Genomic DNA, 25,706 nt, shown 5'->3' with positions numbered 1-25,706 from the left:
GTCTACAGAAAGAAATGCCAGTTTAAGTCAGCTCTTAGACCAGGCCTTTTGTGCAAGTATCAATTTATCCAAGGGAAAAATCACTTCCTTAGACAGACAACAAATCTCAAGAAAGCACTAAGAAACAGAGCATACCAGGCTGTGGCAGCAGGAGCATTCAAGAAGGAGACATTTCAGTCACAGTCCACCAAGTCGCCATGCAGCATGACCATGACAAATACCTCGAGGGCCAAGGGAAGACCAGAAATACAAGCCCAATTCTCCCTCAACCATTACTACAACATGGCCTGACAATACGGAGCAGAAACTTTTTGGGAGCTTCGCTTGCCTACCTACTCTCCCATCTAACCACAAGAAGGACAGATGGATTGTAGTAATATTCTTGTAATGGATGTCTCCTGCTGCACATGTGTAGAGCTTAAAAGCTGCTTTCAGATCACAAGTGTTTCAGGATATGGTCAAAAAGCAGCAGTTGTTAATGACTTCTAGTAAACTAGCTAATGCTGATCAACTCGGAAAACATTTAGAGATCATGAATGAAAATAAATCAGATTTCTAGGATGTAAGAACTGCATCCTGAAGTTAAATATACTTAGAAAGGGCAAGGGCTGTATGTGCTGTTTTTTAATAAAGGAATGAGATGTTGTTTCTATCAGTTATCCTAAGGCTAGATATATGACATTCTCATACATTGAACCTTGCAGTCAAAATAGAGGAAAAAAGGTGAAAGGAATAAAGCACAGCAGCAGAGATGGCACTGCCTTGACCTCTTCAGGGTCCTTTTCTTACCTGCCCTTCCCGAGAAAATTTAAAGGGTGGTTTGTGTTTAATAACACTTGTTGCAAGACGAAGTAGTCCTGTAAGTCCATCATCTTCTATATTACCATCTTGATGGTCAAGGATTTCTCTGCTAGATATATATATATATATAAAAGAAATGTTAAAACTGTGTTTATCCCTGCAGCAATAAATAAAATGCAACTCACAAGTAAAACTACCTTTACCAAATCTTACCTCCGAATGCAGTCAGCAAGATGTCTTGCGAGTGCATCTAAATCAAGCAGTGTGGTCTGATTAAAAATGAAGAAAATGGAATATACATGAAAAATAATTTTTTATTTCATGATTTACAATTAATAAGCCCAGTTTGAAACTATGGTTATATTTTTTGGATGAAAATTTCCTACTGCACACAGAAAAAGGGACAACTAAAACTCATTTTTCAAACATGCTCTTGCAATAATATTTTAATACATTTTCACAAATGTGGTAAAACTGTTTGCTTTTTTATATCTATGCTGCACAGTTCAAATGAAGTAACACTTTTTCTTTCATTTCCAGATCCCACAAAAATACTATCTCTACTAGACCGAAAGAAAATGGAGCGATATTATTTTAAAGGGAAATGGTTAAATGATAGTTCTTCCAAGTACAACATGTAGTTTGTCATCAGAGGGCTGAAAAGCCCCGCTAGCATTCTCTGCTTGGGCAACATGCAGGAGAGGCAAGCGGAACTGTAACCTGGCTACGAGATTCAATCAATAAAATGGACTTAGAAGAAAACCGAATGGCAGAAAGGAGGAGGAGCAGCCAATTTTTTTGCCTCTATTGGGAACATCCAGAGTTAGGAGAGGATTAGATTTTCTCCACTGTGGAGAAACTAGGATTAAAGCTTTATCTTCTTTCCCTTCCCACACTCCTGTCACAGCACAGAGAATAAACTAAGGAGATTTACATAGAGCCTCCAGCAGAAGCAGTTGCAGAAGATGCCCCAAAAGGCAACTTTAACCATTTAGAGCTGTTCCAAAGATTGTGAATAATTTTTCTGACTTGTGCTGACTGACTTCTCTTATCAGCTTTGCTCGAATACTTGCTTACTTCCTCCTTAGATCACATTGAAATTATTTCTCCTATCAAAAGTGAATCTCCCCTAAATAATTAGGGTATTCACAGTATCTCTTACTTTCATGTAGTCCACCCGGCTTGTGTGTTATACCCATCCCCATCTTCTTTACTCTACAGTCTCTGTAACAAAATCTTCCCTTGGCCAAGAGCTACTAAATACACACCAGAGAGTAGGGATAGCTGGGAGAAGGGAGAAATCCAAGAGCAATTCATACCAGTTCATTGCATCTTAAGTGAAAATGCTTTGTATTGAAGTAAAAGTGGTCTGAATAATAAAAATAAGAAAAGGCACACATTTAAAGGAATGCAAAGCAAAACCTACCTGACTTGCATCTTTCACATGTATGTTATCGATCAGTTTGCACAGCAGCCAAAAATATTCTTTACAACCTGGTCGTAACACTGGTTCTTCCTCATAATCCTCTATCTGTGGAAAGAAATTGCTTTTGTTCCAAAGTACACCAGGGAAAATAATTATGTATTAAAAGAAAGTAGTAAATCCACTTTATGAAAATATTATTTTCTACAGAATCCTACTTAAGATAAGCCAAGTACAAGAACAATGTATTCTACAATGGTAACAGCGCATGTTATCTACTGTTTTTCTTCTGAAATTGTTACTAATTTTGCTGAAAGATTCTCAAACTGATCTACCGTAACATAAAAAAAAATCTGGAATAGTATTGGCTCTGTCCTCCACACTGCAAATGGCAAAATTTTTAGTATTAAAGGGAAACATGAGAAACTTCAAGTGAACAGGAACTTGATGTTAGTTAGTACGACTCTAACTGTAAACATTTTTGAAAGCTACTCAAATTGGGCAAATCTTCTGCAAATTGTTTTAAATTAAATGCTGTTTATGTCGACATGGTTTAGAACTAAAGCAGACTGCTCTAGTCCCTAACTGACTTCAGGCAAAATCATCCAGGTTAGTTCAAACCACCTCTATTAATCTGCATACATTAACACTGAGAACTCCCCCTGAAGTAGGCTTGGCAGCATTCATAGACTCTCCTCTACTTAGTAAAGCTGTGAGGACAATAATCCTTGAACAGAAAAACAGCAGCAATCAGCTGGGAACAATAACTTTCAGCCTCAACAGAGAGCACCGATGCACACATACAACTATGCGCTTATTTATTTACAGACTTATCTACTTTTAAAAGGGTAGTCCGGGCATAAATTGAAAATACAACTATTATTCCCTAATGGTGTGTTGCATGGACACTAAAATTCCTGAAGGAGAGCTCTCCCGAAACATTATTCTATATTCTTTCAAGTATGGACAACCCGAAATTAGTGCAGTGCCACAGCTTTAACTACTTCTGGGAAGTTTTTGGAAAAATATAAATCAAAGGTCTTAATATCTGAGTGTTTCAGAAACAGTTAGACAGTATTTGCTTTCTTTTTCTTTTTTATCTTTTTCTACTGACAAGAGTAAGCTTAAACACATCTTTGACAAAATCTTGTAATCTGTTAAATTCTTACCCGGATAGGTTTTAGAGCCTGAGCATCAGGAAGAAATTTTAATAATGTGGATGCAGCTAGCAGCAGAAAGGATCGATTAATTGAGTCTCCCCCATCCAGACCAGAGAGAGACAATTTGTATAAACCATTACAAGACTCATGGCGAACGGCAGTCTTCATGAAAAACAAATAAATAAACGAAAAGATGACACATATTACTTAGAAGACATTTTTTTCTTTTTTTGATTTGTCTTTCATATATATATATCTAATTCAATTCCTCTCATAATACCTATTAAGTTATTAAGGCAGAGTGTGCCTTTCTAGAAATATAGTTACAAATAATACACACTTAAATTAGTTATAGAAAAATGCAAAAGACACACATTTAACAAAATAACTGATTTGTCTGTGCCTCTTGCCTCTTCTATTATGTATTTTCTACATTGAAGATTACAGCCAGCTACTGAAAGAGAAAATATTACATTACGGGGGGGAACGTGTAGGCTTTTTCTGTGATTAGGTAATAAAACACAATAATAACAATCACCCCATCATGTCCATATTGCATCTTTAAGCAATCACTAGTAAATAGGAAAATTTCCTATTATGCATAATTATGCTATTTTCAAGGTTTTATTTCTTACATCAGAACAAACCACTTAAAACTAAGCAAAGATATTATTCATTAATGACAAATTTTAATACCAACTTTCACCTCATTTTATGATGAAAGGTATAGCTGGAAAAATATTACAATAGGGAAAGTAGAGTTAGACTAATCCACGTTAGAGGTCATCAGCTAGAAATTTCAATTAAAAAATTACCTTTAAATGGAAGCCAAGAATGAAGACTGGAGTTTGTAACAGTAACTGGTTTGCAATCAACCACAGATATGCCATCTTACGCTATATTTTAACTACAGAATGATTGCTTCTTAAACAGGACTCTAAGTACTGAGTCAGATCCTGCCTGCTTTCATCAGGAAACATGTTTTGAATTTAATGGAAGAGCACCCTCTTGAAACCAGAGTTAATCTTGTTCCATACTATGCACTAATCAGTAATGCGATAACCTCTCCTTTAACATACCTCGGGAATAAGAAGGGTAAGTTTCTTTAGCCAGTCTTGCAAATGATCGCTGTCCGCCAGACTGGATTTCACCAAGGAACAGCAGTGAGCCCAGCTCACCAAGAGCCACATCGAATAATGAGTAACTAAGAAAAAATGAGACGAGAGTACATCACGCTATAACTCTGAAATAAAATAGGCTTTTTAGGTTGAAGAGTTCCATAGTTCTGGCACATACAGCATTCATTTCAATCACACTAACATATAAGACTAAATCTTTATTGGCACTTACGATACTACCAAAGCTGAGCATTTTACCAGTTTGGTTACCACATACTGACCATCGCATTACTGATCCCAATTATGTTACCCAAAGTATTACCAATGTGGGGCACAATTTCTCCCCTTCACCTCTACTTCTTAAAAAGCAAGCTGGAACTTTGCTAATGGGCTGCATCAGCTCTTAACACAGACTTTTCTGTGGACTGCTGCTCTTCAGAAGACAAGAATACAGCTGTTTTTCCTACCCAAAACAGCCCTTCCGGAGAAGAAGACACAGCTACAGTACAAAATTTCAGTACATCTAAAACAATTTCTAAAGAAGGAAAGCAGGGCAAGTCCCCTGGAGCTTCTCCGTGTATTCCCATCTAGACTACAACAATCCTCATGCCACCTAAGAATGCATTTTTACAGAACTTTAATGGTGGAATAAAAGAAACATAGACTTTGCTATCTTTAATAGGTTTTCATTATTATTAGTTCATAAAATATAACCATTTGCAGCACTGACCTTCATGTCTTGATCTGTGATCAGACTGAGCTTTCAACACCCTGAGCAGGAAGAAGATAAAACCATTTGAACTTTATCACAGAACATAACAGATTACCATTTAGAAATACAAGTACATACAAGTGACTGCAAATAACAGCACAGTTACTCTTAAGTACCAACTAAGAAAACTAAAATTTTAATCTTAAAAGGGTTCATTTCTTGCAGTATTCAAAATCAGCAACAGTAAATAACTATTACATCTTCAAATCACTCTCTTACATTTTTACTGACTGCAAGCTAACAAGTTAAGAAAGAAAAAAAAAAGACCATAACCCCCAACATCTTTATTTTAGCCAAGAAAGAGAAGATGTAAAATGGAACCACGACAGATCCATAAAGGAGAAAGATGGCATTCTTCATAGTGAACTACACTTTGAACAAGCCTTTTAAATTTTAAACACGTCATTTATTTATTTACTTACTTTTTTTTTTTTATAAACTGCAGTAAAGGCTCTATGAACTTGAAAACATATTGTATATACTTAAAATTGTTACTGTAATTATGCTAGAGGTTAAAGCTAGGCATGTGTGTAGACCTGGCTGGAAATGCTCTGAGCATCTTTAACAATCTTTTAAAAATATGGTAAAACACACTATCTATTACTTGCAATCAAGTAATTCTACATCAAATGTAACAAAAAACCATGACTTCCCCAGCACCAGTCCAATTCTGTCACTATCCAGTCCTATGCAGAATTGCTTTTCTCAGGATGGACAAATGGCAAAAAGGACAAAAAAATCACTAACACCTAGTTTCTGAAGGTAAAATTTTGCCTTCAATACATGCACGCCCACTAAAACAATATGTGGAATTTCAGAAGCAACAAGCTAATGTTATTTTGGTTGTGAATAATAAATGCAAACAGGCACATCAATAAGCTTTTGCTTATAAGCAAATTTATTTTCACGATTTCTCCTTTATATTGCCTTGAAATTGAGAACGTTAATTGCTACAGAGATAACAAAGAAATAGCTTTGTCATGAGAATTTATACGAGAGCATATCTTGCATATTTTGTGCTCCATGTCATATATCCTGAAGACCAACTAGTTAAACAACAAGATGATTACCTATTTTACACATTCTCTTTTTATTCAATTCTGGCAATTTGTTTAGTTCGGTGATTTTCTATCACTGATAACCTCTGGGAGTTCCCTCCAATACTTATAAGGGTAAGTTACTACAAAAAAAGGGGGCTAAGAAGAGCAAGTCTTACGTCCATAGACTTAAATTTCTGATATGGGTGTTAATGGCAATTAAAACAGAAAGAGCTATTCACTTAATTTAAAACAGTCAAGGAAAATGTGCACACTTTAATGGCTTTATTACAAGAATAAAAAGATATTGTACCTAGGTGCCAAGTTGTCATATGTATAAGCAACTGACATAAGTCGCTGAATCAAACTGGTTCCCTGGACAAGTACAAGAAACACCTTTAAAAATTGAAGTCAAAAGAAAAAAACAGTTAATATAACAACAAGCTTTTTGATCTGTTTTTAAATTATTCATACTGTATGAATCTAAAACAAACCCACCTGTGTAGAGGGAGGAGGAGCAAAAGAGAAATGATACCAACTCCATAGTTAAAAGTTATATTCTGATTTTTATAAAAGCATGTCTAAAATCCTGTGGTTTATTGAGTAAGTTTAGCTGCTAAAATTTTATTCTGCTACTCTTTGAGAAACAGTTTAACTGAAAAGAGAAAGTAATGATCTATTCAATCCTTTCACTGAAAGAAAATTGTTTTTTAAAGCATAAACTGTTAACTTTCTTTTAAATACCTCAGGCGTGAGGGGAGAAGGCTGAGCATGAGGTTGTGTATGCAAATTTATCTGGTTTCTTTGTGATCAACATGTATTACTGACTATCCATTCATTTAAATTATTAATCTTTACAGAACCTCTGTTGGGCTACACAGAATTTACAAAATCTAAGTCTGAAGAAAATCTTTTAGAATATTTATCTAGCAAATCCAATGCAATCAAAAATACACGTCAATGACGATTAAAAATCTAAAGCCAGTTATTACTACCAGTAACAGCATTAATTACTGTCCCTCCCTTATAAAAAAATTAATATAATAACAGAAGAGTTAGTATTTGATCATTTGCCTAATTCACAGCAGCTTTTGAAATTTAGGAATCTATTTTGTCCAATATATAATACTTAGAGAAGAGTTAGGGTCTGGCCACACAAATAAGTTTTTAAGAACAACAAATGGGAAGTTTGGCTTTAGCGCAGAGTTCAGATCTACCCTTTCTGGCGATCGCAACTGCTCCCGTGCCCAAAACCAACCTATTTTCAGGGAACATATCTCTAGCCATCCAAAGCCAAAAGACTATGGATTAAATATCAAGCTTGCTCTACCTCGAGAAATGAGGACGCAAAAATCTGGGAGAAAAGTTTACAGGTTTGGGTGAATGTACCATACACTCAGATATTCTTAGGGGGAATCTAAGAAGGATTTGGTGAGGATGGTGACAGCACATAATGACAGCCTACCATAAAAACAGGAGTAATTAATTTGGAAAACGAAATGCAAGAAATAGGGATAAAGCCCTGTAATTCTGAAATTCCTGTTTCACATGCTCAAATTCCCATTTACACTGTTTCCTTGGACAACTCATCAAAAAATCCTTTTTGTTCCAGCTTCTACATCTGGTAGGTTTTAAGCAATTAAAATTGGATAACTCTTTAGAGAATAACTTCTAGGATTTATATCAATATTAATAATTTTTTCACTATGTTTTTTATTTTATTACCAAACCAAAGGCTTCACACAACAAATGAGCCTTTATTTTTTTGTGACCTTTCTAAAGTTCACAAAATAGACATACTGTTTATCTCTTACCTCTGTTAAACGAGGTATATGAAGGCCCTTTGCATGGTCACTTGCAGTCTTCCTTGATTTGCCGGGCCACGTTCTTTTTCTGTGACTCTCTGCTACACCAGACCAGGCAAAGACATCATGGTAGGCTAAATCCAGATCCGAAGGATCAACTGCAAACTGGCATATCAGCTTCAGCAAGCAAGCAAGACAATCTAGCTGCCACTGTGAATAAGAAGAAAAATGCAATTTTCCTTTTTTCAGAGATTTATTTTACAAAATAATTCTTTGTCTATTCTGGAATTTGAAATAAAAAGCTTAAGTGAACTATAAACACCTAGAACTCTTAAGTGGCAAGCCCTAACAAAAACAGACACTAAAGAGGAAGGGTATTAAACAAAAGTTACTTGAGGATATTTTCATGATCTAGACCTATTAACAGGTGCATTCAGGACATGATTTATTATACAGTGCATGAAATAACACAGAGGAAATAGTATAAGAGATTAAGTCCTACAGTCGATAGCTTTCCCTGCATTGTATTCAAACATATCACAGGCACATGGTATACAGAAGTGCTTTGAATGAGAATACATTTAACCACGTAGAGTCAAGTAGGTACTACTTTAAAAATACCACTTGGTATTGTAACACCTCTCGTCAGAGATGAAAACCACTACTTCATTTAGTGACTTTGGAGATGAGTCTTCACGGCCCTCAGCCAGGCGGCTATGCCCAACCGCAGCACGCGGTCAGCTCCACCCGCAGAAGAGGCACTGTGAGAGTCAAATCAACAGCAGCGCACCGCCGCGCCACAGCAACGCGTGCAGGAGATCAGCTGCCTCCCACCCGTGCACAGAAGCCCGCAAGATTCGGCACGACCTCAGGACACCGCACTAACGCATCTAGTTGCAGCACCAGCCTTTGCGTTATTTGCACAGTGCTGTGCAGGCTTTCCGGACAGGTCAGCAAAAGCAATCGGACTATCTTTGGCTTAGAGACTGAATAAGAAGAATGCCAATTTGTTTCTAATATTTAAATAGTTTTAGAACAAATACTTAAATCTGTTAAAAACTACTATCAACCTTTTAATAAAAAAGTACTACTGTTTTCTTTTCAGCATGTGAGATGCTTTGTCACCAATTTTATACATATATGTGCATGTTTCTTTCTTATTTTCATATATACATGACTCAGAGCTTGGGATATTTCAATTCTTATTTATCAAATGCCTAAGAATTGAAAATATAAGAGAGGAAAATTTTATCTAATAAAAAATATGAATTTACCTCAGACTAGTAAGAGCGTAATGATGAAAAAAATAAATGATATAAGAACAATTAATACTAATGATCGTTATTGGGAAATGTCTTTATTAACCCCAAGGCCACAATGCTAGCAGCTTGTGTCAATGCCAACAACTGGAAACATTCCAAGGAATGACGTTCCTTGGCCTCTTCAAAGAGGAGGATAATTAACAGATTATTGCTTTTAAAACAGACTATAATAAAAGCTTCCAAATTAGCAATCTTCCCTAAAACAAAAAAACCAGCAAAAACAAAGTATGCCCTTTTTATTTGGCAAATTTTGATTTTTGATCAATGCTGTTGAAAATATTCCTAAAGATGGAACCCAGGCTTCTTCTCTAGAAGTGCCTAAGTTGTACTTTGATTCTGCAAACAAAGAATTTTTAAGACTAGAGAAAAAAGCACAACAAAAATACCAAGAAAAAATACAAAGACTGGCTTTAAAATATGAAAAGTCTGAAATAAAAAGAAATTTTAAAAGAATAAATTCTTCCAGGAAATTCAAATTTCCATTTTCCTTTGTCTTGTGTAGATTCTGTGGTTACTGACATCACATTCTGTAGCACTTCTGTATGGATGAATGACAAGAGCATTTAACTAAAAAATAGCACTTCACAGTTGATCAGCTGAGCCTTCTGAAGTTTATTTTATGGACATCAATACTTTCCACTTACTACAGAAAAGTAAATAAAACAAAGGCTGATAGTAATGGAAGTCTCTATAAATGACAGCTATGTTATTCTGGAAAAAAAAGGGTGAATAATCACTTACCACAGTCCACGATTCCTGTTCTTTAGGTTCTAAGATTCCAGAATTAAAAATTTCTAGCAACTGTTGGAGCCCTCCAGCAGCAACAAACTGTAAATATATTTTGGAACCAATGTGAGAAAAAAAGCAGATATATAAATATCACTAATCTTAGTTAGATACCAATCTAAGCTTTATAAAACAAAAATCTGATAAACTATGCAGCTGGCTTTTTTAAGAAGGAAAAAAGAAATACTTGCAATTAAGTACGACAAATTTACAGGCCCAATAACACAGAAAACCTATGCAAAACTTCACAATGTTACGCTTATATTTGAGATCAAAAACTCTTAGATATATGATTTTTAAATTGATTTTCATTTTATACTATTATTAAAAAACTACATTACATATTGCAGAATACTACAGAAATATCAAACCTTGCAGCTCCACGTGTTTTTACTGTTTTCTATTTGATCTTCACTTGAATCATCTGAATCTGGGTAAAGATCACTGTAACTTCCCTAAAGACAGACAAGAAGAAATAACTATAAAAACAGCTCAAGAATTAAAATACGATAAAACAATTCATCAATATATACTTTGATTCAGAGAGAAAAAGATACAGTCTGTGCAATAAACCCTATTACCGTAGATTCACGCCTTATTCTTCTATTGGGCTTTCCCAGAGCTTCAATAATTTCAAGTGCGTATAAAAGTTTATGTGCACTTTTTATTCGCAGAAGATCCTTCCAACTAAAGCCATCATTACCCTTAAAAAATAAAGAAGACAAAGAACAATTAAATAATTACAGCTAACGTTGACCTATCTAAGAAAAGCAATTGGAAGGTTTTTAAAGGGACATGGACAAATTATTTGTTTTTTAGTTTCATCTACTATTTGAAATCAAACAATTTCAAGCATATTTCTATTCATGAATAACGATCTGAATAATGTGAAAACTGCAGTGAAATTTCAATAAACCTCCAACATTATTAAAATTTAAGGTGTATGCAATTTTGAAGTAGAGGAAGACAAATATACTGTGAATTATAATTTCCACCTGAATTTTGATGTGTGTGTCTATAAAGAACCGTAATATGTAACTTCAAGAACTTAAAACATGCATACTTTTTATCGATTGGGCAAGGAAACCACTAGGTAAATGCCATGTTTTGAGCTTGCAGAAAAAAACATAAGAAAGTATTGCTACCACAACAGCTATAATATTAAAGCAAAACTGTAAGTCTGAAATATTTTAAACACACTAGGCTACAGGTGAAGAAACTGCTGTTGCAATTGAAACAAAAAGACTGATAAGTAGCATTTGCTAATTGTTTCATTCATTAAATTCTTTTTTTTTAAAAGAAATCATAAAAACAAACATTGGAAACTAAACTGACATCTTAGAACAAAAAACCCCCAGTCCCATCCCCTCTTGTTTCTCAGTGTGTTTAACATACTTCCTCTTTAACATTCCTCTTTAGGGAAAATTCAGCACTAAAACACCCATGCATAATAAAGATAAACAGTTAAAATAAACATTCTTTGTTTACCTGCTCATCCGAAATACTTTGGAATGCCTGTAACATATTAGGGCACGTTGGGAGAAGCATTAACAGTTCCCAGACACGTCTGGATAAGTTTTCTGCATGGAGGTGGAGCTCTTCACATCTTGCACTCTGACAAACCATAAAACAAATATTCTTATTAAAATTTGATTTTGTGAAAATAACCTCATTAAGATTTCAGAGGCCAAAAATATATTTATTCTTAATTGACAAGCTATTTGTTTCCTCTTCAATGTAAAAACAAAAATAGAATGTGATGGTTGAAGTCTTGTTGAAGCTGCAGGAAACTGTTACATCATCTTCATAGCATATCACATATATGGAAATATTTGAGTGTAAACAAAACTTAAAAAGAATCTACCAGTTCAAACATACTAGTGGTTATTTAACTTCACACAAGCTAGTGTTGGCATATAAGCGATAAATCATAAGTTTTTACAATAATACCTTTGCAAACACTTCTTTAAACCAATTCCCATCATTAATCAGCATACCTATTTAAATAACTGATATTCTTTGCAGGGAATTACTTTTTTAGAGCATCTATAATATTCAGGACATTATAAGTGATATCAGAACAATGTAATTATGAAAAGCTGCAAATCATGATAATGATACCATATATGAAATTAAATACGCAGATATATCTGACATTTGGATGGAACACAAGAAACAGGCCAGATAGGAAAAACAGACCTAATTAAATTAGACTGCTATGTAATTATTCTAATAGAATTACTTTAAATTACCTCACTGTCTTCCATAACCACCTCTCCAGAAGGTGGCTTAAAAGAGGCAAGCATCTCTAACAAATCAAAAAGGGTTGTAAGATGAGGTTCTTGCAAAAGTAAAAGCATTGGAATGTTGTCCTTTTGAGGAGGAGGTAGGCAAGATGCTGGAAGCTGAACGCCTTCACCTTTGCGTTCTCTCCTTGGTGCACCCAGTGACACAAACACCATCTAGAAAGAGAGAGAAACAACAGGAAGGAGAGAGACAACTTTAATAAAGCATATTCTGAAGTCACGGACATGTTTTCAACAGGATCAGAATTAAGAACTTAAAGTTACATAAATATCTTTGCTGTCAAATCTTTACTGAGCAGCATTTCAAGCGACTGTCATAATTCAAGGTTGGTTCTGCTTTCACCTAAGGCAGTTATGGTGTGGTTGCACAAATATCAGTGTGGTTGGAGAAAGTGGGGATTTGTTGTATTGGCTTAACCACTTTGTGGAAACCCATTCTCAGAAGAACTGCTCCTGCTGACTAGTTATCACATCCATGACATCCAGCCGTTCAAACCGAATGGCTCCCTACAGTTCTGCAAGTGTAAGAATTCACCTGATTGCTCCATAGCTCAATTCTATAGAATGATTTATGTTAACTAGAAAAAATTCCTTTAAATTTTGTTTTTTTTCTTTTGAATTAACGCAATTCATGTAGCAAAATGGGCTAATAAACCATTAAACACTTAGTCCAGAAAACTTCTGATCTGTAACAGCAACAGTTGAGACAGACTCTTAACTGCTACAAACCAGCCAGAAATGGCAGACGTAAGCATACCAGCCTGCAATAATCTTTCTAAAAGTGTGTTAATAGATCTTTGAAGGTGTCTGGTATGAATTTACTTTTCCTTTAGATGGAGACAGGTATGTGATGATCACCTGGAAAGTTCTGTCATAGTCCCACCTCTCTAAGAGAGTCATAACATCATTCACACTTATACAAAATCAAACTAGGCTTTTCCATACTGTAAACTTCAGTAAACCTGTGAGTAGATCACTCTACCAGGGACTCTGAACTGAGATAAAAAATTACAAATAAACATTATAAAATGCTTCAGATTTAAGCAATGAAAGGAGAGAGCTAACCACTGCTGCTATGGAGTTGTGTTCAATAATTTAGACAAAATCTGACTACTTGATTCTGTTTTTTCACTGGTCCCACATTTTCCTTGATGAACGTAAAAAATTGAAAATTTTTATTTGGTCCTTGAGGTTTCAAATCTGCTAACGTAACTAGAATTTGGCTTTTAAAATTATTAATTATTTTCAAGACTGACAACAGCAGCAAGGACTAAGAGTATTTCTCTGAGCTTAGAGGTAGATGCTGGGAAGCACAAAACAACTAGTTTCAGAAAACTATAGGATGTTCCCCCCCCCCCCCAAAAAAAAAACATACCTTCCACTGCCACCTACATTTATCAGTTGCACAAGACAAAAGCAACATACCAAGTGGTGGCTGTTATCTATATACTGATAATACCTGCATATCCTTAAAACCCAGCTCATGAAGAGTTTTTTCATCATAATCAGTTGTCAGTTCATGCCCAGATGAAATCATTCTCACGGGTCCCATGAGGCCACCTAGGATAAGAACATATTTCAGTAAATTTCTGGAAACATAGTTTCATTTTCTAATGAAAGCCTTATGACTTATTTTAAAAAGTATAACCTTCAGCAGCAATTAAAATCAGACAAAGATTTAAGGCAATATACTTACGGAAACCAGCTATTAAACTAAATTTCCTTGCATGCCTTTGGACATACCCTTTTAAATACCAGCTCACCCAATCTTGTAGTGAAAAGTGTCCACAATACAGATTAAAACATGCTTTTCATATTTTGTAGTAAGAGTTATACTGTGTCAGTGAAGAATGCTGGGAAATGACTGTGTTCATCAGCAAAATCCCTTTGTATCACAAAATTGCGATAAAATCAACAAAGGAAAAGAAGCACAAGTCAATCTCACTTAAAAGTAAGCTTGAACTGAAGATGACATATACTTCAGAAAGGAAAAAATGAGAACACTTTCCACAGAATTCTCAACACTGAAGAAGAAATGTGAACAACTAAAAGATTATGAATTTAATTGGTGCAGACAACCATGGACTAACCAAGAATTAGGCTGCACAATGAACCTGTACCTCAGAATGCTCATGGAGTCCCAGCCACCTATGCAGGGGCACAGAGACATTGGCTTTTCACCCACTACTCTTATTAACATGCTTTTCTGAACATTAGGCCCTAGCCAATGAAAAGCAGCCCTTCCCTGTCACTGTGCTTTCAGCGCTGTGTTTTCAATACAGCTTCTTGAGAAAAGCCTATTTCTTGAACCTCCTGTAGGAGCCTTGGGAAGAACTGGGAGTTTTGTAACCTGAAAATCCTTCAAAACATTGTATTACTCGCCAATAGGAACACAGCAGTCAAAGAAATGGGTTAAAACCCAAAGGGCTATGTATATGAACGCAGCGCGGTAAGCCTGCTGCTTCGGGTAATTATGGAAAGCAAGTCACCTGCAGCTGCACGGTCACTGCTGACGTGTGCACACAAACGCAGGGGATGCTCCCCAAAGCCAGCAGAGACATACCCGCGCGCTGACATTTCTGAACGAGAGCAATCCAGTCAGACGTATACAGCATAGCTCTGACAGGACCACCAGGGAAATAGAGATGTCAGACAAATACACATGATCCTCAAATCCGGCCCGAACAAAATTTCTGAGATGTTCTTGAGGAAAACTGGATAGACAGCAGCCCTTCAAAGACATTTGTCAATTAGCAATAAAACCATGAAGATTTTATTTGGCGTTGGGAATAATATCGCATATCTATCACTCTTCTCATCGTCTCCAGCTGACTGCTTTGGAACATATCAATGCAGTGAACACTTAAGATGCAACACTTGTTCACGAGTCCCAGCAGCAGGAAAATGATTTCTGTCCTTAGCCCAACTGGGAACACAGCAAAGTAACATTTTGCACAAAGAAGCTGGAAACGGAATAGCCATCATATAGTGGTGAAAATGTAGGTCAACTGGAGCACTAAATGAAGCGAACAGCACAAGAAAGTGCTAGTTAACAAGAGATGAAATAAATATAAAGAAAGGAAGTAAAAAAATATTTACAAGTCTAGAACTCCAAGAGCCAAAAGTTGATACAAATATCCTGTTTTTTCCATCTATTCTCTGAAACTGAAATCCCACCAGAGAACACAACTAAAAACTGACTAAGAACAAGAAGATTTGGCTCTATAAGGAGAAGACGAGAGAAAAACTTATACTCTCACATCACGAGCAGAAAGATTTTAACTTTTATTGAAATTCGATAAACTCTATTCAGATTTCTAGCTTAGTTAACAATATAGTAGCCACTTCAAGTTCGTAACCAGAAATGGGGTTTTGTAGTAGGTTTGCTAATACTGGTATATTAAAATGGACATAGAAAAGGTCACAGAGACCTAAGTGTGCAGTATGGACCTTGCAGCAGAAGCCTCCTGTGATGCAGAATGACCTACGTTTTTTAGTCTGAGCAGTCAATACACAGAACTACAATTCAAAGATCTTCATGTCCAACAAAATGCTATTAAACTTCAGGCGTTTTTTTCATCTATACAGAAGATTCCCCAGGATAGGGCATGGCTGAGTAAAACTGCAGGTTTTAACCTCAGTTTCAATCCTATCTTCTCAAATTAGCAGCTGAAAAGTGAAATTCACGTGATGAGATTATTTGAAACACAAATGGCATGCACAGAACTGTGCAAAGACACTGCCTTAGGAGTTTGGTTAATAGAGATTTACCCAGTAACAGGATTTTATACGTCTAACAGCTAACAGGTACCAGTTACAAGATGAAGCACTTAGAAACATTAATATAGATTTTAAACGTAGGAAAGGACACTGTGTTTATAATCCAATACTTACAAATTTTATGGTTCTCCGATTTCCTATAGTTATGTTATGTTAATAATCAGCGTAATAAACACAGAAAAATTAAAACAACACCCATGAAATGTTAAGTCAGCTCTGCTACAAAACCACTGAACATATGTAACATCACTGAATTGCAGCAGCTGTAGGTCTGCAGTTCTGAATTGCCTTATTCCCACGTATCTTAAAACCCAGCTGAAACAAAAATAAAAATGTCTGCTATGTGGCCATATTTGGTGGAAAACAAGATAAGTTTCTTTACTAAGACAGCTTCTGAAGAGCAGCTGGAAAAAAGGACTTCATAGAAAAGCTGAATAACTGAGATATCTAAGATTCAAAGTCTGGTCCACCGATAAGGTGTCTCATAAAAACATTCTTTTTTTAAAGTTGCTCACCCATGAAGACAAGCAAGCGAGATTAAAGATTAACGTTTCCATGTTTACTAATAGTCAGCAGAGTTAGAAAAAGATGTTCGTGGACAGAAATTGTTCAGATAATATGTCCCTACCTACTAACTCTTGCTCATAATAAGGAAGAAAGAAAACAAGAACACATTAAAGAGAAAATAATTCAGAAAACAAGATCATTGTGAACAGCCATAGCTGATAAGGAATAAAATCTAAAAGAATTAGGAGGTAAGAATTCTATAATAGATAGCATTAATAGGATTCAGAAAACATCCTTTTCTTAAAGGATAAAGCACAAATTTCCATTCACTCAAAAATGTGGAAAGAAAGGGAATAACAATAGGAAGCATTTGCATCACACTATAGGCAAGCAACGATCACCTCAGGAACAAGGTGACGTTCCAAATTAAGAACATCAATATAGGATGAATGATCATTTTTGCAATAGGATGATCATAACTTAAAGAGTGGTTGCAGGAATAAGGAAAATATTACACCTGACTGGAATATATGCATGCAGGGTATTAATTTCTTATACAGAGCCAGAAATGCATACATTTGACAAAATACAAAATGAGGTTCTATGTAATAGAACCTACAAATTAAAGAAAACAACATAATTAATTAAAACAACAATGAAAGGGAAAATAACTTTTTTGGGGGAAAAAACAACGCAGTTCATTAAAAGTGAGCATATGCCCTCAGCAGAGCATAAAATACCGGTATGAGTACTATAGCTTACCAGGGAAGTCACCTTTGCGGCTGCTTTGGCCAAACTCCTGAAGCTGTGCTTGCTGATTTATCTGTTCCTTCTGCAAATTTTCATACCAGTGGGTAACTTCTGCCCGTAGATCAGCCACCTGATCACTAGGATACATTTCAATAGTCATCTGAAATAAAACGGATGTTTTATTTTTCAAAGAGCACAATGGCTTTACTTACATTTAACAACCTAGGAAATAAATCTATCCGGAAGCAAAAGGGCTTTTAACTACCTTGTCAGGAAGTCCAGCTGGCTGACATACAATTCTGAGTGGTAACGACTGCTTGTCACTCAGTGCCTTCAAGTGACTGCTGATACCAGTGCCTTCGATCTGCCACTGTCTCAGATGATAGGCAAACCTTAAGGAGCAGGTAAAAACATTGACAAAGTATTTTTGTCAAAACTTATTTAACCCAACATTTGATAAACAATGAGATGACAGACAAAACTTGCACCTTTATTCTCTGGTTTTCAAAAATGAAGAGGAAATGATTAATATTCCGTCTTTCAAATAAGAATAAAATAGCTTTGAAAAAGTATGAAAAAATTACTTCTTTGGTGAGGGCAGAGGAGACTTGAACCATATTCATCTTTCTTTTTACAAAGACAAGGGCCAACTCTCGTAACTGTTTAAACCTTATATATTACCTGTCAGAATTACCCATTAGTGTCCTTACTTTACATAAAGAAAACCCAGGAAACTATTATTCAAATTATTAGTTTCATCATTCATTCATCATTATATTAAGAGGAATGTAAATAAATTCTGTATCCAAATATATCATTGGAGCTATTTACCTTCTCCTAAAAGCTTCCAGGTGTGTCTTCAGCATTAAGAGTCCTCTTTCAATAATTGTGAGACTTGAGTGAGAGTCTTGCTCAAGATTACTAGAAGCTATCATCAGACTCTCCATACACTTGCTAATAAATTCCTGTTCTTTTTCAAGACCAGTTTTACCTGCAATATCAATGTTAAAATAAGTTATACAAGCACAAACTTGAGGCTATGCCTTTTAATACTAAGGATAAAGAGAGGATAAACTTAGATATTCTTTAAAACATTTTAAACACAAAACAAAAATAAAACTGCAATTTCTTACCATTAATGTAATAAGAGTTGATGTACTGGATGGCTGCTCGACTGACATCACCTGACTGCGCTCTTAAAGCAATACCCCAGAACTGGTCCATGCCACACAACTGTTACGACAAAAGGAAAAGAAACACAAACCCAAACAAAACATTGCCTCGTGATTTTACTGAGCATGGTGCCTTTCTGATCTGAGACACTTATTTGCTTCTTCGTGCAATTACTAAAAATACCTCTGTCCTTCCTGAGCTCGCTGCCCTGCATCAATTACCGTAACATTCTAACTTTGACAGAAATATTTTTATATTTTGAAGCATAAGGAAAACTAGTTAAATGCAGAAGAGTGAGTTTTAATTTTTCACAAACAGGAATACTTTTAAATGAAACGTTAAAACCACAACTATTATTGGTATTCATTAAAAGAACAGAAATTTTCATGAAAGAAATGCCTCAATTGGAGACAACAAAAAATAATTCCTATATATTATATTTCTAAGATAGTTTCTCTGTAAAAAAATATTTTAGAAGAAAAACTTCTAAAGCATACCATACGTACACTGAAACGTATTTTACAATACATTACTAGTCAGAATTAAGTATGCCAAATTCTGTGTAAAGATTTCATCTAGTCTGAATATTATTTATAAAAGTGAATGTTACAAACCCATTCTTTAAACACAACAGCTAACACTCAACAGCTAACATAACAGTTCAGTTACGCTAATATGATAAACTGCACAAAGATACATAGGAAACAGGTATCACTATTTTTTGGTGTTTTCCTATCTCTTTTTTCATCCCAACAGACAAGAACTCATGCTTAACATCATGAAAAACTCAGGATCCTTAGCCTCCTTTATTTCCATTTCACTGTACCACATTTGCAACTTCTGAGACATGGTTCCAGGACTCCCCTCAAGGCAGAAAGCTGTACTGCCTCCACCACTACACGGCTGTGACATCAGTGTTTCAAACCAGTAAACCAAAGAATTTTCATGATAAATGCTGTTGCAGATAAGTAATTTAATTTTCTCCCCTCCTTTGGAAAGGAGAAAAATATGAGCACAAAAAAGGGCTTACCTCTGAGTTTGAGCCACCATCATAAGCACTAGTAGCCAGTCGAGCCAAATTACACAAATGCTGGAAGAGGTTTAGACCAGTCATACTAATAGTTTCAGGTTTTAGCTGTGGCATCTAAATGAAATAAAGATACCTTAGTATGAAAAGAAATTTTTCAGTGAAAGAACAGATAGCAATGACATGGATGGCAATTTATTTCACTAGCACAGAAGAATTTCATTGTTACTACAAATACTATTCAAATCTGGCAGATCAATTAAAATTTGTTTTTGCAAAAGATGAGACTTTGAATTTTATATACAATATAAATTATCAAAGCTTTACTGCTGCAATTTCCAGTTCATATTTTCAGTGGACATGCAGATGAGGTTTATACACGCTCCCAGAAAGGAAAAAGTCTGTTTTTTTAGTCAGGTAGCTGTGCATCAGAAGGGAAAATGTAAGTTTTTTTATAGTGCTACATAGCTTCAAACACAACACAGGCTATTTGCAAAGAAACGCTTGAGTAAACACTAGTATGAAAAGAATTTCTGCCAATCCTTTCCCCTCTTCTGCCAAAATAGAAAAAAATCCTTGCATTACAAGTAGGGCCCTCCCAGACTGCTGTAAAGAGATATACTTCATAGAAACAATTTAAAATACATTAAAATAATGCTGATACAGAAAGAAACACTTTTATTAGAATTAATAAGGTTGCAATAACCTTACATACCTTTTCCAGGAAAAGATGCTTGTAAGTCTCCATACCCATAGCATGCTGATCTTTACTTCGTACTTGATTTAAGAACCAGTGTAGTGCATCATCATAGCATTCAGAATCTTCCACTAAGCAATGCCACAAAATGTCCACTTGTTCTAAACTTAACCCTAAAATTAGAAAAATATTTTAAACTATCCCTTTATAACATCAAACGTCACCCTACATAAGCATGAATACACAGAGAAATCACAATTTGCCAATACAAAAAGTTTTCAGAAACAGCGGAAGAAAAAGGCACCACTTACCACTTAGGAATCATTCACCTTTTCCCCCTTCCGAGCTGGCAATCAGCTACCACTTTTGGTTCCAAGTGCTGTCAGCTTTCACTAACCCAATGAGTAGTGCGGGCTGACCTAGGACCTCGCACCAAACAGCAGGTTGCTTCTCAGTTTATAAATAACTGTTAGGCACATGCTAAACTCCAACTTTGAGCTGGGTATGGAGACTGGGGCTGTAAATAGTATCTAACTATTTTATTGTTACTTCTTTCCAGAAAACAGTGGATTTATTTCCTTAGTTTGTGTATGGACATTTATGGTCCCAGTAAGGTTCCAAATTTCTTCAAGAATCATTGAGGCTATTCTTTCAGCAGCAAGTATGGTGTTAGGAGGTGTTTCCTCTTGGCTACAAATATTCTCATTCCTTCCTGGACTGTACTGAAATGACCAGCAGGGCAAGCCATGTATTGTATGCCAACTTTACTACTCTAACGGGAACACCTAAATGATCCTTCCCTTGTGTCACTGCAATAAGTTAACCCCAACACTGAATGGTAGAAGCTTACAAGGACTTAGAGAGCGGCCAAAGGGACAAGTTCATGGAAGGGAAAGACACCAAGGGTTACTAAACACAGAAAATCATATTCAGCTGACAAAGTCCCCAAGCTCAAACTAGCCAGGGGCTAGGAGAGTATGAGGGAAATAACATGCTTGCCCTGTCCTCACTAAGCATCTGTTTACATCTACTGTTTTTACTCATCCTCCTGAAAGGGATAGGCCCATCCCTAACAAATCCACCCTTCCCCCTTGTCCTCCTTAGGAAAAGGGTGGGGGAAGAGGTGGTTAAAGAAAAAGATAGCTAGAAACCATACAATGATAGGGAACAACTAATGAAAAACCAGGAGTGATTGAGCATCAAAAGGTTTTTAAAAAATAATAGCGAACTGGCAGGGGGGATTGAACAGAGCACTTCTGACAGCACCTACCAGTCCCTGAGGGCATCTACAGAGCTCACAGATGCCGTCCTTAAGTGTTTTAAGCGCTCTGACAAGACAGAAAGAAAAGAAATAGATCCTACAGTTTCTGGGATCCCCCTTAGCAAGCTTCCTCCTCCTGGTGCTCTGAAGGGTCAGCTTGACCAGGGTCAGGAGGAAATTAAGGAGGAGAACGAGTGACGGGACCTTGGACCATGGGAGACAGGACACAGAGTTACACAAGCATGCGGTCAGACCTCGCATGGCTACTCTTACATACTGTTCTAACCTGAAAGAAGAACGCCACAGCTAGTATCTGAACTTTCAAGCACCGCATGTGAAGCATGTGAGATCTACGCTGTACTGACAACTACATTATCCTCCTTTTCTTCTGATCTTCATGAAAAGCCTGCTGATAAGCAGGGTAACTCCTCAAGTTAACAACTAGATAAACATCAACCCAATTTGTGTCAGGTTATCCAGCTGTGTGAAAGCTCCAATAAAATACCAGCAAGAGATCACAGCAAGCTGCACTCTGAACTTTTGCTGGCGCTGAGAGTGGACAGGTATTTGGGATCTGCAGCCTGCAACCTGAAAGGGGCAGTACGTCTTCCCTGGCTGCTGGTAACAAGAGGAGGAATTTGGAAACATTAGTTAAGATCACTAATTCTTTTCTTCAGTGACATAGTACTGCCTTGACTAAGAACTGATCTAATATCTTTATTATTGATAGCTTTACTAACTTGAGCACAGCAGACAGAAGCAGTTAACAGACTCAGCAGTTTGCACAGTGGTTTGCACAGCCGGACCCTCACCCTCTGCAGGGGGCCAGATACTCTGCTGAAGGTAGCATGGGACTGCTCAGCAATGGTGATGATGTGCCACAAGGCAAGAGAGGGGACGTGGCCATCCAGGTCAGGGCTGCAGGAAGGGAATGCTGGTGTCTCTCCGGGAGGTTGGGTGGCCAGGCAGAGGGTGTCCTTGCCTGCAGGAGTTACGTTCTGGTTGAGGAACTGTGTCACTAAGTTAAGGAGCTACAGGAGGAGGTGATAAACTGCAGCGAGTTCAGCAGAGGCCACCAAGGCCTCCACCTTGCCCTGCGAGGAGAGGCTGTGGGAGTTGGGTTTGTTCAGCTTGGAGAAGGGATGGCTTCAAGGGGACCCAACAGCCGCCCCCCAGTACCCATGGGGAGGTTATCGAGAACACAGAGCCAGGTTCTTTACAGTGGTGCGTGGAAGGAGGACAAGAGACAGAGGACATACAAACAAGAAGAGATTGGACAGGATGTAAGGAAACGCTTTTTTCACCATAAAGAGTCAAGCAGCGGAACAGACTTCCCTAGAGAGGTTGTGCAGTCTCTCTCCTTGGGGATATTTAAGATCCCACTGGATAAAACCCTGAGCAACCCTGTCTGATCTCATAGTGAACCTCTTTTGAGTAGGAAGTCAGACTAAAGATCTCCCAAGGTCCCTTCTGACCTGAACTTTATTCCAATTCTAACTACCTCTAATTCCTATATTTTGGGGAAAGGTTATTCTGAAGGCTGTGGAAAACACCTGAAGGATTATCAGGAGGCATTTATTTTTCTTCTGTGTAATAACCCTCATATGTACCAATGAAATCCAAATTAACCTGAGGACAGTTGCTAGCTGTACAGGATAAAATGTCTTCCAAGCACGGCTGTCTTCTTATAAAAAAATAAAAGGTACAGTATTCTGAATAACCATGTCGTACAAGCAGATGTGCTATCTTTTTAGAAATTTTAGAAATTATTACAGGAATGGCTAGGATTACCTGCTTTGTGTTAACAGTTACAAAGTCTTAATTATTCACTTCAATTTACTGCCATGTATAGGTAACCACTTTCTTAAATGACTTCCAAAATATTCCACAGATTAGCACATCTCATTTTCCCAGCTTTTTTCTGAAACACGTCTGTCCTGCTAATTCTGCAATTCTATGTAATGAAAGAGGAAAGACTACTTATTTTGCTCAAAAAATAATGCTAGCAAATTCAAAGTTCTTTTTTGTTGTGTTTGCATTTATTTCCAGGTGTCCTATCATCTCTAAATAATACTGGTATATACTATACCTACTAGTAGGTATATACTAGTATATATAGTTATAGCTACTATATATACTTGTATATATAGTTATGTGTATGTATTTATACTGTTTCCAAAAAAAAAAAACCCAACCCTGTACCAGAACTCTGAAACGCTCATCTGATCTTAATTTTCTATTACTCAGCTTTGCTCCTATATCCATTTTGCCCCACAGATATATAGGCAGCATTCAAAGTGTTCAAGAACATATACTAAAAAATGCATACATTTTATGGCGAGTACTGTAATCTCACTAATGTTGTACTAATGAATACCTGTTCCAATTCCATCAACCACATCAAAAGAATTCTAATTTTAACCTTTTAGAATGAAAAGATTTCAGAATCTTTACGGATTACTATCTATCATACAGAATATCACTTTTGCAAAAGACAGTGCAGGGTTCATAAACTGATTTCTGATAGCATTAAAATAGACAGAAATCTTTGTTTTGGGGATCATAATTTACTTACAGTACACTCCAGTAAAAGATCTATGGGAACATTATGGACATGAATCAAACCCCCAAAATATAGCATATATTATCTTCATCTTGGTAATTACTATAATCTCAGTATTTAGAAAAATTGAAGCACAGAGAGCATAAAAAAAACTTGTTCTCACAAAACTGAAATACACCCTAAACTCCAGTGCTGCTTCTGTGCTTTAATCATAAAATCATCCTCCTTTTGAAACGGTATCACAGATGATTTAAAATTTTATCAATTAAAAATATCACATTTATTAAAAATAACATAATTATTAAGAAGTATGGGCACCTTACTATGAGGTGCTTCTCTGTTCAGATAACCTCAAACACTTACTGAAATGATCTGGTGATCCCAGGGTTGAAAACACACATGTCAGGAATTGAAGACGAACCTGAACTTCTGCACTGTGGCTATATCTAAAATTTGAATTTGTTTAAAAAAGAAATTCATTTAATTTACTCAGAAATATTTAATTGCTTATTGTCATAATTTTCTTTCACCCACACATGAGCCCCTTAAAAACTTTTTAAAAACTTTTAAAACTTTTTAAAACCTTAAATACTTTTTTATTAAATTTTTTCTAAATTTCTAGTTTTGTTCGGTATATAATCTAAACTCCAGTCGTACACATTACAGAAGCACACCAAACAAGTGAAAAGAGATACTAGTCATTACCAGACAACATTTTTTTTTGCATACAGTCTTATTCTAATGCATCATTTTGTCATTAGCACCTTGCAGAATCTGACCTTGATTTTTTCCTTGACTTATACAATGCTGATTTCTACTCTGAATTTCTGATCGTAGCTGATGGATACCCTTTACAAAAATATTTTCATAAACTATGCAAAAACTAACTTTATTCCCATTTATAAGGTACAAGCTTAACGGTAAAAAGAGAGGAACAGTGTATCATCTAGTCTGAAATTAAAACCCGACTCAGCCCAATTTCAAACAGCTTTTGAAGTAATTTCTCATTACAGTAGTGTCTGATATAGCAAAGTAAATATCTGGTCCATAAATAGAAACATTTTTCAATTGTGGATGCCCATAGTTACACAGTGACTTTGAAGACTGTCAGACATAAGTATTCTGTTCTCTGTGACTGGGGAGCTAGAAATTGTGTCACTTGTGTATATATACTTAATTTTAAGCATACAGAATGCGCAGAAGAATGTGTTAAACAGAAAAACTACCTTAAAATGTTAATGATAACAGATTTTAAAGCAGAAACATTTGAATAGTTTTATGATGCGACATCACTTAGATTGATCTGTATATATAAAATTTTTGTTTTATTTATAAATAAACACTGAACACAATGTCTAACAAAAATGACACTTTTTAAAGAAAAAGATACAATTTAAAATGCTATTATTTATATAGAC

General features: G+C 36.0%; 1 protein-coding gene across 9 annotated transcripts in view; it reads right to left on the bottom strand.

Moving 5' to 3' along the window:
- Window positions 1-25,706, bottom strand: part of USP34 (ubiquitin specific peptidase 34) — a 149,745-nt gene that overhangs the window by 51,118 nt on the left and 72,921 nt on the right. For 8 of the 9 annotated variants that reach the window (XM_067292718.1, XM_067292723.1, XM_067292722.1 and 5 more), the window contains 21 exons: window positions 24,652-24,734; window positions 20,483-20,637; window positions 19,771-19,884; window positions 18,701-18,800; window positions 18,399-18,558; window positions 17,833-17,959; window positions 17,580-17,727; window positions 13,990-14,090; window positions 12,477-12,686; window positions 11,713-11,838; window positions 10,806-10,928; window positions 10,596-10,679; window positions 10,180-10,266; window positions 8,126-8,326; window positions 6,625-6,707; window positions 5,233-5,273; window positions 4,464-4,588; window positions 3,394-3,546; window positions 2,228-2,332; window positions 1,015-1,070; window positions 790-910 (listed from right to left, as the gene is read on the bottom strand). In XM_067292718.1, coding sequence (XP_067148819.1) covers window positions 790-910; window positions 1,015-1,070; window positions 2,228-2,332; window positions 3,394-3,546; window positions 4,464-4,588; window positions 5,233-5,273; window positions 6,625-6,707; window positions 8,126-8,326; window positions 10,180-10,266; window positions 10,596-10,679; window positions 10,806-10,928; window positions 11,713-11,838; window positions 12,477-12,686; window positions 13,990-14,090; window positions 17,580-17,727; window positions 17,833-17,959; window positions 18,399-18,558; window positions 18,701-18,800; window positions 19,771-19,884; window positions 20,483-20,637; window positions 24,652-24,734 — 2,503 coding nt within the window. The remainder of the gene's footprint in view (window positions 1-789; window positions 911-1,014; window positions 1,071-2,227; window positions 2,333-3,393; window positions 3,547-4,463; window positions 4,589-5,232; window positions 5,274-6,624; window positions 6,708-8,125; window positions 8,327-10,179; window positions 10,267-10,595; window positions 10,680-10,805; window positions 10,929-11,712; window positions 11,839-12,476; window positions 12,687-13,989; window positions 14,091-17,579; window positions 17,728-17,832; window positions 17,960-18,398; window positions 18,559-18,700; window positions 18,801-19,770; window positions 19,885-20,482; window positions 20,638-24,651; window positions 24,735-25,706) is intronic. The other variant, XM_067292719.1, reaches the window with a different exon arrangement.

The sequence above is a fragment of the Apteryx mantelli genome, chromosome 3 (assembly GCF_036417845.1).
Source record: "Apteryx mantelli isolate bAptMan1 chromosome 3, bAptMan1.hap1, whole genome shotgun sequence".
Lineage (NCBI taxonomy): Eukaryota > Metazoa > Chordata > Aves > Apterygiformes > Apterygidae > Apteryx > Apteryx mantelli.
Note: the sequence above shows the minus strand (reverse complement) of the source record. Positions and strands in the feature narration are given on the sequence as shown.